Source organism: Colius striatus, chromosome 22, assembly GCF_028858725.1.
Source record: "Colius striatus isolate bColStr4 chromosome 22, bColStr4.1.hap1, whole genome shotgun sequence".
Taxonomy (NCBI): domain Eukaryota; kingdom Metazoa; phylum Chordata; class Aves; order Coliiformes; family Coliidae; genus Colius; species Colius striatus.
The window spans coordinates 7,869,971-7,882,263 of record NC_084780.1 but is presented as its reverse complement, the minus strand read 5'-3'; the positions used below and the strand labels follow the sequence as shown (position 1 = coordinate 7,882,263).

General features: G+C 54.8%; 1 protein-coding gene across 1 annotated transcript; it reads left to right on the top strand.

Annotated features, from left to right (window-relative positions):
* Window positions 1-2,923: 2,923 nt before the first annotated feature.
* PNPLA1 (patatin like phospholipase domain containing 1) lies at window positions 2,924-11,445 on the top strand. Its single transcript, XM_062013273.1, has 9 exons — window positions 2,924-3,125; window positions 5,806-6,038; window positions 7,065-7,130; window positions 8,159-8,371; window positions 8,480-8,540; window positions 8,617-8,757; window positions 9,024-9,123; window positions 9,524-9,634; window positions 11,442-11,445. The coding sequence occupies exons 1-9, from the start codon at window positions 2,924-2,926 to the stop codon at window positions 11,443-11,445; spliced, it is 1,131 nt and encodes a 376-aa protein (XP_061869257.1).
* Window positions 11,446-12,293: the final 848 nt, after the last annotated feature.

The following is a 12,293-nucleotide window of genomic DNA, read 5'->3' as shown; positions in this document are numbered from 1 at the left end:
GGCTGCTGAAAAGCCCCAAGGAGGGAGGGCACCTGGCAGAGGCTCTGTCTGGAGTCTGAAAAACATCAAACCCCACTCCTGGGTCCTACCTGAGGACACCAGGAAGAAGCACAGTGCCAGCACCGTGCTCCCTTTTGGCTGGGAACCAGGCTGAGAGTTTTATTGCAGGAGAAACCGAAACTGCTGTTGCCTGGAGCCCTGGGGACTGCTGGGGTGTGCCTGGGGCAGGGTGAGCTGGGGATGGGATGGGCTGTGCCTGGGGCAGGGTGAGCTGGGGATGGGATGGGATGTGCCTGGGGCAGGGTGAGCTGGGGACTGCTGGGGTGTGCCTGGGGCAGGGTGAGCTGGGGATGGGATGGGCTGTGCCTGGGGCAGGATGAGCTGGGGATGGGATGGGATGTGCCTGGGGCAGGGTGAGCTGGGGATGGGATGGGATGTGGTGGGGGACTGGCAGGAGCATCACATGCCACTGTTTGTTTTGCTTCTGAGCTAATGAGGTGTGGGTTGGGATTTGCATGGGGCAGAAAAGGGTTTTGTCTCTGTGCTGACTTCCTGGAGGACACAATCTCCCCTGGGCACCTGGGATGTGTCTGCCAGGCAAAGCACAGCTGAATGAAACAGCCACCTCTCCCATTTCCTTCTCCTGCGCCTCTCCTGATGTCGTGGCTGAACCAAATACCCTTCCTCTGTGCTCACTGGAACTTTCCCCTCCCCTCCCAGTGGTGCTGGGAAAACTGAGAGCAAAACCTCCAGCACCCTTTGCACAAGAGGCTTCTGGTCCCAAATAAGCCAACCCAAAGCAGGGATGTCAGAGGGATGGTGGCAGCACCCAGGGCCAGCTCCCTGAGCCCAGGCCCCTCCCTGGGAGCGACTCCAGCATCTTGGCTTCGTCTCTTGGTTATAAAATTGGGACCCTGAGTGCCTGTGTCCACTGAAGATATTAAGAAGGTATTAAAGAAAGGCAAGTTATTAGCCCTGGGGCTTTGATTGGGTTCCAGCTCTGGGTATTACCTTCATCCTTCCCTAAAGGCCCCTCTGTGGCTTCACACAGCTCAGACATCGCCTGACAATCCCTGGGATCACAGACACCGGCCATCTGGGCACTCATCCTGCCTGGGCAAAAGGCAGCTCTGCACCCCACACAGCCCCCTGCCCGCCCAGTGCTCAGTGTGAAGGCTGCTTCTGGGATCTCACATCTCCAGCGCCTTTAGCCCCTGCTAATCCTGCTTTGCTGAGGGCCAGGAGGGGGAGGGTGCCTTAGAAAATCGCCTCATGAGCCAATGAGTGCAGAAGCTGCTGCCTGTGAGCAGCTGATGACACGGCTTCACCTCTCGTGAGCGTGGCACCCGGCCAGGCAGATGCTGTGTCCCGGGATGCCGTCCCGGGGCCCCTGCGTGTTCCTGCAGGCCCTGGGGCGTCACTGGAGCCCTTCCAAAGCTTGGCAGCTGGGGATGGGCTTGACCAAGGAGGTGCAAAACGCTGAGCGCAGCAGGAACACCGTGTGCCTCTTCCATGCTGAATTCCCCAGGGGCCTGATGCAGGTAATCACCTGAGCTGATGCCCAGGGAGCACGGGAACACTTTCTTCCAGCCTGCCAACACTTGTGCACTTGCATGTTCAGATCAGTCATGGCAACATGATAGCTTTGGCTCTTTTTCTGCCTGCAGATGGACAGCCCTGGCCATGCTGAGTGATACTTACCTAGGGGGTTTGCAGGAGACATCCAGCTGCTGATGGGCAGTGAAACATCAGGCCTGAGGCACCCTGCACATGGAGGTGGGAGAGTGTCTGTCCCCAGGTGCCACAGGACACTTGCCATGAGGCCCCAGCAATGGCTGGAGAGGCCAAGGAAAAGCATATGAAAACTTGGGGTAAAACAGCACTGCAAAGGTTGCCTCAGGATGCTGGGACCATTGTCCTGCCCTGGCCAGGCCAGCACAGGGAAGGAAAGCTCTGACCTTCAGCCTGTCACTGTCCCCCTGCCCAGGTCATCTATGTATACACAACCTGGCATTAACACACATAACCCTCATTGCCTAGTGTGGTCACTGTGTCTGGACAGCAGAAGCAGCACAATATTTAGCTCTATTCAGTGAATGCATCTGCTCAAAACAGCAATTCTCTGTCTGCACGTTGGCAGCAGCATCAGGTTGGGCACTGGAAACCTCCCTGGCTCTTACCCACCACCCAGCACCAAGAACAGCCCAAAGGCAGTTTGGTTTCTGTTCAGTGACCCCAGGTCTGGGGATCATGAGGCTGCTGCAGGCATCTCTCTGGGCTCTCACAGTGTCGGAGGGGAAGAGAAAACCAAACTCATCTCCTTGTTCTGGCCCCTCAGGATCTCCATGAGTCAGGTGAGGACAAAACCCTCCCAAAGGGGTGCAAACAGAAGAAATTATTTCAAACCCAACCCAGCATAACACCCTGCATCCACGGCTTGTGTAACACCCTCTGGTTTTAAGTGTCTTACACAAGCCTTTACTCACTCAGTGCTGAGCTGTGCCTAAGCTGGGATTGATGGAGAATCCTATTTAGGACAACACCCTTGACGACAAAAGCCTGAAGCAAAGAGGAGCTGTACCTGGACACTTCCAAGTGTAACACAGGCAGCATCTCTGGGAGGGCTCCCAGGGCACTGCAGGTCCCTGGGCATAAGGGGAGCATCCGAGCTGCTGGTGGCTGAGGATTACAGGAGCTGTTTTGCTCAGAGGAAAACGTCTGCTTTAGCACAGGCAGCAGTTAAAACCTGTGAATCTGAACACCTTGGGGAGCTGTCAGAAAGGAGGGTGCTGAGTCCATCTTCTGGACTCCTCTGCAGCCAGAGCTAAGCCTGGAGGAGGCAGAGAAGAAGACAGCTTGAGGTTCAGCTGGTGAAGAACACCAACCCAAGACATCGAGGCAGAGACGCCAGCTCAGCCTGGAGATGGCCGAGGAGGACGCCCGGGCTTCCAGCACCCCTTTCTCCCTCTCCTTTTCAGGCAGTGGCTTCCTGGCCCTGTACCAGGTCGGGGTGGTTCAGTCCCTCCTGGAGCTGGCTCCTGAACTCCTCAAGTCAGCCTGCAAGGTCTACGGGTCGTCGGCCGGGTCGCTTATCGCTGCGGCCGTGGTGTGCGGCATCGGGCTGGGTAAGCTGCTCCCTGCCCCGGGGCCTTCCTGAAGGTGGTTTGGTTTCAGAAGAGGAACAGAAGAGCTCGTGCCCTAAAGCCCAGTGAGGGTGCAGTGGCTGCTGTCACTCAGGTGGCAGAAGGGAAAGCCATAGACGTTGCCCCCTGTGGCAGCCGCCCTGATGCGCTGCGGCTGCCGCAAGCTAAAGCAGCCGGTTACTGCTGGCGGGATGTTCTCTCCCAAGGCTGGGGAGACACTGCTTGGGTAGATCTGGACACACATGCATTTTATTAGCTCATTTTCCTCCTCCTGCTGAAGGAGCACATCTCCTTCCCTTCTCCTACAAGGTGCAAGGAGTGCTGAGATGTGTCCCAAAGCAAGTCCACGTGGCCGTGGAGGGAGGTGCCCACGTGAAGTCCCTTTGTCCCCCGTGGATCAGGTCCCTTGGCACGGGTGGGGGTCACAGAGGTACCCACAGAGCTGACAGCCCTGGCTGCATGTTGCTTTGGGTTATCCCACTCAGCATTCTGAGCACAATCCCAGCCTGATTCCCGTCTCCAGACAGTGGAGCACCTTCCCCCATGGTAAAAGCTCGAGGGCTCATCAGTTGACGTGCCCAAGGCAGCAGCAGCTCCCACTCCAGACCTGGGCTGGGGTTTCTCTTATTGCTGCAAAACAGACTCAACTCTGAACCTCTTCAGGCAAGGTGGAAATGGGCCCCCCAGCAATAAGAGCACCTATGTGTAGAATTAATTCAGAGCCCTTAATCCACTTCTAATAATCACATCCTCCCATATTTCTAATTAGTGTTCAGGTGTAAACAAGTGTTAAGTCCTCAAAGGCTGATCCAAGCCCTGCTTCAGGCACTGGGAACATCTGGGAGCAGCAGGGGTTTCAGGGTCCCAGTAACGATGGAGGAGCTGGGGAGGAAACACACAGCCCCTGAAAGCTCTGGTGGGTGACAGAACTGCTCTGCTGCAGCTGAGAGGAATGCAAACCTCTGGCAAATGCATTTAGACAGAGCAGAAAGGAACCTTTCTGCCCTTATGTGGATGAACTCCTCTACAGACAGGTACAGTCTGGAAACTGCTCTTGCTGAAACGGGGGTCTGCTTCTGCAAGGGTGATGGGCACCGTCACTGAGAGATGATCTTGTGCCCAAAACATCCTCCCCAGGGGAAGGAAAGGAAAGGCCTTTTGGGTACTGAGGGGCTCTGCTTGGGTTTCGAATCATGAAAACAAGTGTGGCACAAGCTCTGTCCAATTCACACTGGGGAAGGTGGGGGCAAAGGGAGGCTTAAAGCTGTGCTTGGCTCCTGATGGGGTGACTGTGGTTGTGTACCCAGCCTCTGCCCTGACCAGACCTGAGCTCCCTGAGCCAGGCTGTCCTCTGCCACCCCACAGGTCACCTCCTGGGCACATGCTTGTCACCAGCCAGCTGGTGCAGGTGAGGATGGGCACAGCATTGCATGCCAGGGCCATCCCTCGCTCGCCCAAGGCAGAGCCTCACCCAGAGCCAAAGCCCCCCAAGCTGGGGGCAGCTCTCAGCTCCCACCTGGCAGCTCATGGGCAGCTTTCCCCAGGTTCTCCCCCATTTCCAGCACAGAGCAGCCAGACAGTGCCTGTGGGAGCGTCCCCTGCCTGGGCTGTCCCTGCACATCCCCTCGGACCCTGCGTGAGCCCAGCGAGGTTTAATCATCACACCACGGCCTGAACCTCTGCTCAGACCTTCGTGACCCCTCTTAACGCCTGTGTTGCTCCAGCTGCCCTCAGGACACTCCATTTAATCCCTGTGTCTGTCTGTGCCCTTACAGCAGTCTCACGAGCCAGCGTGGGAAGCTTTGCCCCTGCAAGGCCACGGTGCTAAGGCAGCCTGAGGCTCTGTGGCAGTGCAGAGGGCTTGAGGCGCTTGAGGGCTGGCTCTTTGCAGCATTGGGAGCTGGATGAGCTTTTTGCTTCAAGGGTGACTACCCAAGGAGGGGCATTCCCCCAGGGGAGCTCCATATTTCAGCAGAGGGACCAAGCTCCTTCTCCAGGATCAGGCTGAGCATGGGGTTTGCTGCAACCCTTTCTCCCCAGTCATTGGGCAGCCTTTAAAACTCAGTGTCTCCTGAGCCCTGGGCTGGGGCCCTGCAGCTCTGCTCCTTTAATCCAGCTTCTGGGATGTGCAGACGCATGTAATGACTGTTGACACTGGCTGGAAGGTCACCAGGGAAGCTCAGATGTGCAGAGAATCCCAGCTCAGTGAAGACAGGGTGAGGGGAGGTGGAGTTCTGCCCCTTGGCCTCACATTCCAGCTGTGCCAGCTCCTCTGTGAGGCTGCTCACTTGCAAAATTGGAGGCAAAAGGCAGGAATGTGTTGTGCAAGACACACTGGCACCAGTAACTTGGTGTCTGCACCTCCATCCTCCTTCACAGGGCTCTTTGAAGCCTTTTCCTAACCCCTGGCCAGGCACATCTCGAGCCCCTGCAGATGGGGATTTCACCAGTGGGATCGTGCTCATTGTCCTTTGAGGATATCATGGCAGTGATCTCCCCCTTCCTGACCTGCCACAGTGTCCCCCATCACAGCAGCAGCGTGGTCCTGGGGTCATGCACAGGGTCTGCAAGAGGCTTGTTAAAGAGGAGCTTAAAAAACACAACTGCCAGGGCAGCAGGGACTGTGCCTTACTCTCTGTCTTTCTCCTCCTCTCTGTGTCAGATGACCTGAAGGAATTTTTCTTTGCCATGGCAAAGGAAGTCAGGGAAACCCTCCTGGGCCCCCTCTCTCCCAAGTGCAGCTTGCTGGCCAATATCAAGACTGTCTTACAGCGGATGCTCCCAGAGGACTCCTACCAGCTGGCTTCAGGGCGGCTGCACATCTCCCTGACACGGGTGATGGACGGCCAGAACGTCATGGCCTCTGAGTTCAGCTCTAAAGAGGAGCTCATTCAGGTAAAGGGACTTTCTTACTTTCTCTCTCCACTGCTGGGAGTGGAGGTACCCAGGCACTGATGACTTTAACTGCACTGTGTTCTGCTCAAGGTGTAGCCCCACCACAGAGAGCAACGTGAGGCTTGGAGGGAAGGGGGAAGATGTTGGTCCAGAGTCAGGCAGGAATAAATCACATTAAAAAAGCAGAAGGTTTATTTCCAGCCTCAATAAGCTGATGCTGACATGCTGGCCAGCTCTAGCCAAAGAGACTCTTTGCAAAGAGCTGTGTTAATGCTGATGTGACTGCTCAGCTTTCTGGGCAAGTTTCTCCTCAGCCACATCCCATTGGCAATTGTCTTCCTTGTTGCATCAGCACTTTCCTGGGATGAAAGAGCTGGAGGAAGCATCTGTGCTGCCAAACAACAGGTAGCTGATTAATCATTAACTTAGCTGTTGAGGAAAGGATGCCAGGGTAAAACCCTAGCAGAGCTGACTATGAGGTCATGGGCTTGCTTGTCCCGGGGAGAGAGGATGGCAAGTCCCTGGAGGTGCTGGAGCTCAGCCCCCGGTGCCTGTCCTAGCTCAACCCAGGATACTCATTCCCAGCTGATGACATTGATGGGAAATGGCTGCAAACAGCCCAGCAGTAGCTTTACCATTGACAAATGCCAGCAGAAGCAGAATGCAGCGTGAGGAGGTCGTGGCTGTGTCCCCAAACCCAAATATGTGAAAAAATGACCCCAAAGCTTCACCCTGCCATGACCCAAGGGCTGTGCTTGGACAGTGAGATGTGGACTCACTGCTGCAGCTCTAGAAATACACCCCAGAGCATTCTGCCCTTCCCCTGAGCAGCATTTCAGCCTCATCAAAATGAGATGTTTTCTCCTGGAACCCTTTTGTCTTGACAAAGTGCAAAGTCCACGTGGTACCGACAGCCTGGCTCCAGACCAGCTGCCAAGCCTCAATCTGCAGGAACTCGGTCAACAGCTTTTGGCCAGGAGAACATTGACAGGAACATTTACCTCTGTAATCCCTCTGCTCCCCCAGGCTCTGCTCTGCAGCTGCTTTCTTCCCATCTACTGTGGGTTCATCCCTCCGTCCTACCGCGGTGTGGTGAGTGGCGCCAGTGAAACGCTCCCAGCAGCGTGTCCCTGCCTTGGAACTTTACATTCCCTTGAGCAGAGCGGGACATAGAGAGATGCACTCGTGTGGAGGCTTCTTCTTTAGTCCATGGAAGATGATAAAGCCTTTTAGCTTGTTCCTCATCCCATCCTAAGCTGACAGCTGGGTGCAATTGCCGTGTGGAGAGCCCTGCCCTGCTCTGCTGCTGACAGGGGCTGGATGACTGGGTCTCGCCTTGGGGATGTCCAAAGGGAGATGAGTGGATGCACTCCTGAGGCTTTGGCACACAGTGCAGGTGTCTCCATCAGCTCTGCTGCTGACTTACATGGCTCAGATATCAAAAGTTGGTGGGAGGATCCTCCCCCACTCCCCCAACCATGGGCAGCTCAGATCCTGCTCAGCAGAACACCGCAGGGAAGCCAACAAAGGTGGGTGCCTGGCTGCTGCCCCTCAGTGAGGGAGGAGCAGAGCAGTGTGATGGTGAAACCTGTGCAGATGGACCCCGGAGCAGCTGGTGCACTGTGACCTGTTTGTGTCTCCCATGGCATGGAACAGCCCTGTGCTGGGCTCCTGGCCATGTTCCCCCCCAGCTCCCTGTGCACAGCCCAGCCTCCCCCACTGCCCCCAGGCCACTCACTGGTGGGACAGGGTGAGGGGAAACAGCCCTGATGCTGTGCAGCCCTGCTCAGTGACACCCAAACATCCCTCTGTTATCAACTCTGCAGTGTGAACCCAAAACACAGCCCTGGAGCAGCTGCCAGGAAGGACATTAACTCCATCCCAGCTGAAACCAGGACAGATGATGAGGGCCAGGATATAAAGCAAGGAGAGGGAAGAAATGCTGTTGCAAGTGGGGAGAGAGGATGTGGTGGGGACAGGAGAGGTGGTGGGAGAGGGGATGTGGTGGGACAGGGTGGCAGCAGATGTCCCCTCTGCAGCTGTGTGCTGAGCTCTCAGGGACACCCCGTGCCCCTCAGCCTGCAAATCCTCAGAGCACACCCTCCCTCTGCTTCCCCCAGCGCTATGTTGATGGAGGGTTCACAGGCCTGCAGCCCGTTTCCAGCCTGGAGGAGGCTGTGATCACCGTGTCCCCGTTCACGGGAGAGCTGGACATCTGCCCACGGGACTGCCCTGCCATCTTCTACTGCTTCCAGATCTTCAATGGCAGCATTCAGATCTCCATAGAGAACCTCTGCAGGATTAGCTACGCTCTCTTTCCCCCCAGCACCATGGTAAGTCCACCAGCTCTCCCGCCCAGCTTTGTTTTGGTTACCACAGGGCAGTGCCCCAGCTGCCTTCCCTGCGGGCTCTTTGCTGACCTCGAGCGTTTCTCCTTGCAGGTCCTGAATGACATCTTCTCCCAAGGGTACCAGGACACTGCCCTTTTCCTCTACAGGAACAGTAAGTGTTACCCCAAGCCCCCAGGGGCAGCCTGGCAGCGTGACCCGTGTTCAAACACCCTTCCTGTGTCTCTCAGATGCCTTTGGCTTCAACTACTTCGATGGCAACTTCCGCTTCCCCACCATGTGTGGGAGGAACGACTTTGCCCAGTCCAACGGGACACGCTCCAACCTGTGCCAAAGCTTGTCCCAGAGCCCCACACACTGCTTCCTGCCAGGTAGAGGACTTGGGGTGCCAGTCTTGGGGGTGGCTGGGGCCACGGAGGGCTGCCTTGGTCTGTTACAGCAGATGTTTCCAGCTCTGCAGTAGCAGTTTGCAAAGAGGCTTTGTAAGAGCAGCTCGAGCTGGATTCTGGCCTGGGCTTCAGGTCCTACAGGCTGAGCTGCAGCAAGAGCTGCTGGGCAAGAGGAGTTATTGCATTTACTGGGTTACTGCTAATTGCTGGTCTTTATTTACTTCTGTGTTTGTCATTTATGGGCACAGGCCTGTATCTGGGGAGGAAGGAGCAGGTGACTGGACTGCAGGATCCGCTGTCAAAGGTCCTGTTGCAGCCGTACAGGCTGCCAGCTTTTCTCAGGAAGGGGTAAGAACATCTTGACAGAGGCATCAAAGCTGAGAGAGATAAAGAACCCAGTGGCTGGGCCTCCAGCAGTGGTGGGGCATGTGAAGGGACACGGGGCAGGATCAGCAGGAGGCACACAGGCATCCCCCAAGCTCGGCATTGGGGTGTGCAATGGGCTGTGTGGGCTCCTGTCCTATAGACCAGGGCAAGCTGATGCACATCTGCTGCCTCAAGAGGCTCAGAGGCATCCCCTTTGCAGGAGGGCTGCTGCTCCCTGAAGCAAGCTCTCAGAGGGGATGGCTGTGGCTAACCACAGGACTGCTAGGTTATGAAAAAGAGCATCCCAGCCTGTGCTCCAAACCCTCCCCTTCTGCTGCAGCTGCCACTCACTAAAAATGGCCTGTTTATTATTTCTCTGCAGGGTGAAGAAGCTTTGGGGGCTGCTGGAAGGTGTCAGCTCCATGGTAAAAGGGTTCCAGAAGCTCCTCCAAACCATGGTGCCTCATTTGCCCAAGAGAGCTGCTGCCAGGAGGTGAGATGCTCAGGGGATGCAACCCTCAGTGGAAGGAGGGCAGGGGATCCCCAGGGGCCCCCAGCCATGGCTGACACTGAGTGTGCCTAAAAATTCCAGATCTTGGGTGCCTCACACTAAAAGCAGCTAATTTCTGTTCCCTTGGTATCACTTGTTGTAACATCTGAAAGAAGCTGTGAACTAGCTTAGTGCTTCTTCCCTCCAGCAACATATTCTTGTTCCAGAGCATTTATCTGCTGAGCTCAAGGCATCAGCCCCAGTCAGCAGGATCCTGGGAGTTGTTTTGGCACGAAGCTCTCAAGGACTCAAGGCATTTAACTTATCACTGGGATGGCTTTTAAGCTATACCTCTTTAAAACCTGCTTGCAAGTTACTTCGTGTACAGCTGGTGAAGAGACTTGGGATGATTTCCTAACTGCAGGCAGCTACACAACCCCTCAGCTATAAAAAAGCTGTGCAGGATCAAACATCCCTGGGGCCATTTGCCTCTGCTGGCTCATTGACTCTGGATTAGCAGCTGGAGAGAAGGATGGAGAACTCTAAATAGTCACCTTGCCCTACTTCCAGGCCCCATGGCAGCTGCATCTCCTGTTGCAGCCAGAGCTGACATCTCACAGGCATGTTAGTTCCCTTCATGCAGCTTTCACAGAGCTGCTCCTGACTTAAAGCTATGTGCTAAGACAGAAATATTTAATGACTCATCAGTCTACTATGATGCCTTTTGCTTTATTAATCCCCATCCTTTCAAGCAAGGACACCTGGTGCTGTGTCCTCTGCAGGAGCTTGGGGGTCATGGCAAAAGGCAGCTTTGCCAGAGGCGATGGATAGAGGCAAAGCTGGGCATCTCTTTGCAACACCTTGTGCAGGAGCTTGTGCCACCCTTAGGGGAGCAAGCTGGGAACCCCAGCTGCACCCAGGGAACCTGTCTTCAGCCTGAAATGCCTCTTGTAAAGCTGGGTCACAGGATTCACCTGGGGCCTGTGGTGGGGAGGGAAGGGGGTTGTGGCTCTGCCTGTGCTGCCACAGTTGCTCCTCAGTGCAGCTCAGGGGCTGTCTGCAGGCAGGGCTGCAAGTTGCTGTTTGTCTCTTTAACACATGAACTGGGGGCAAAGGCAGCAGTGGGGTCACATGTTCTTCTGTGGCTGGCGAGGTCCTAATGAATAAAATCACATTGGTCAACCTGAGAGACACTTCTGGAAGCTCTTGATGAGACAAACTGGTTTCAAATATGTGATCAGGACTGCCTCCCTCCTTCCTGCTGTCCAGAGAGTCACAGGATACACAGGCTTTGATATACCCTTAAAATATTGCCCCCATACCACTGTCCTGTTGCTTTCCCTGGTCTGCATTGAATTCAGCAGAGACATGAGCCTGAGGGGCACTGGATGAGATGAGAGTTTGGAGACAATTCAAGTCAGCAGGAGCCCTCTCTAAAGCTGGATCCCACCACAGATCTAGTGGGCAGGGCAGTCCTGGGGCCTGATCCATGCAATCCAGCCAAATGGAAACAGATGCCTGTGGTTAACCTGCTAATCCAGCTGAGCCTGGCCGGTGTGCAGGCACCAGTCCTGGCAAGATCCTGACTCAGCAAAACAGGGCTGAGCTGTTGACAGGTTTTTACTCTTGCTTCTTTGGTACCAGCAATGATACTGTGCAGATAAGGAGCAAAAGAGCCTTCTCCTGGCCTGGATCAGCAGGGCTTTTCCTGCCCAGAACTGAAAAGTCTCCTCTGCTGCTTCTCTGGGATTCCTGACTCAGCTCTTGCTTCCTGTCTGGTCTCACAAATGAGTCTCCATTCTTTCCACAGGTAACCTTAGGTTGCTGAAAAGTGCTGCAGCCCAGCTGCAAACCAGAGACCAAGACTCCTGCTAGCCCAGAGCCTGCCAGCCTCCAGACAAACCTGGCTCCTGCTGCGTTGCTTTCAAAACCCTCGTGTAGTTCAGGCTGATGAAGCCTTTACAAAGGCAAGCATGGAAGCAAACTCTACAGCCTAGTGCTGTGGGTCTCTTCCCAGAGGTAGACTTGTCTTGTTTGCAATGGAAATGTCTCCTTTGCTTTCATTTTATGTTTATCAGGCTTTTACTCTTAGATCTGCAATGGCAATGGGTCCTGTTCTTCCCCCTTTACACTTCTCACTTGCTGTGTTCTCCTGGATTTAGCAGAACAAGATTTGGGTCTCTGTTTTTAACTTTTCATTTGATTTATGTGGCATCTTTTTAAACCATTATCATGCTGGAAAAGCTGGGTCATCTTTCCTCAGCTGACAGGTTCAGAAATGTTGAAACACTCAAAAGAAAACAATAAAATGGAAAGAAATGTGGTGCTGCAGCCCATGCTGTCCTGTGTCCCCCCAGCAACAGTAACACAACTGGAGTCTGAGATGCTGAGGGCTCTCCAGGCCAAAGCAGAAAGGAGAGACATTATTTTGCAGAGGACTGCACAAAACTAGATGTTTTGGATTTAAACCTGCCTTATGTGGCTTAGAAATGGCACAGGTAGAGGTTTAGCTGCAGCTCCAATAAACTTTTCTTGGCCTTGAGCATTTACACACAGCTGCACACCAGACTCCATAAGCAGCAATCTTGATTTGACTGGCCCAGCAAACCCAGCTCAAACCACTGAGCTGCTGCTCCTTCCCTCAGCCCCAATGCAATGATGT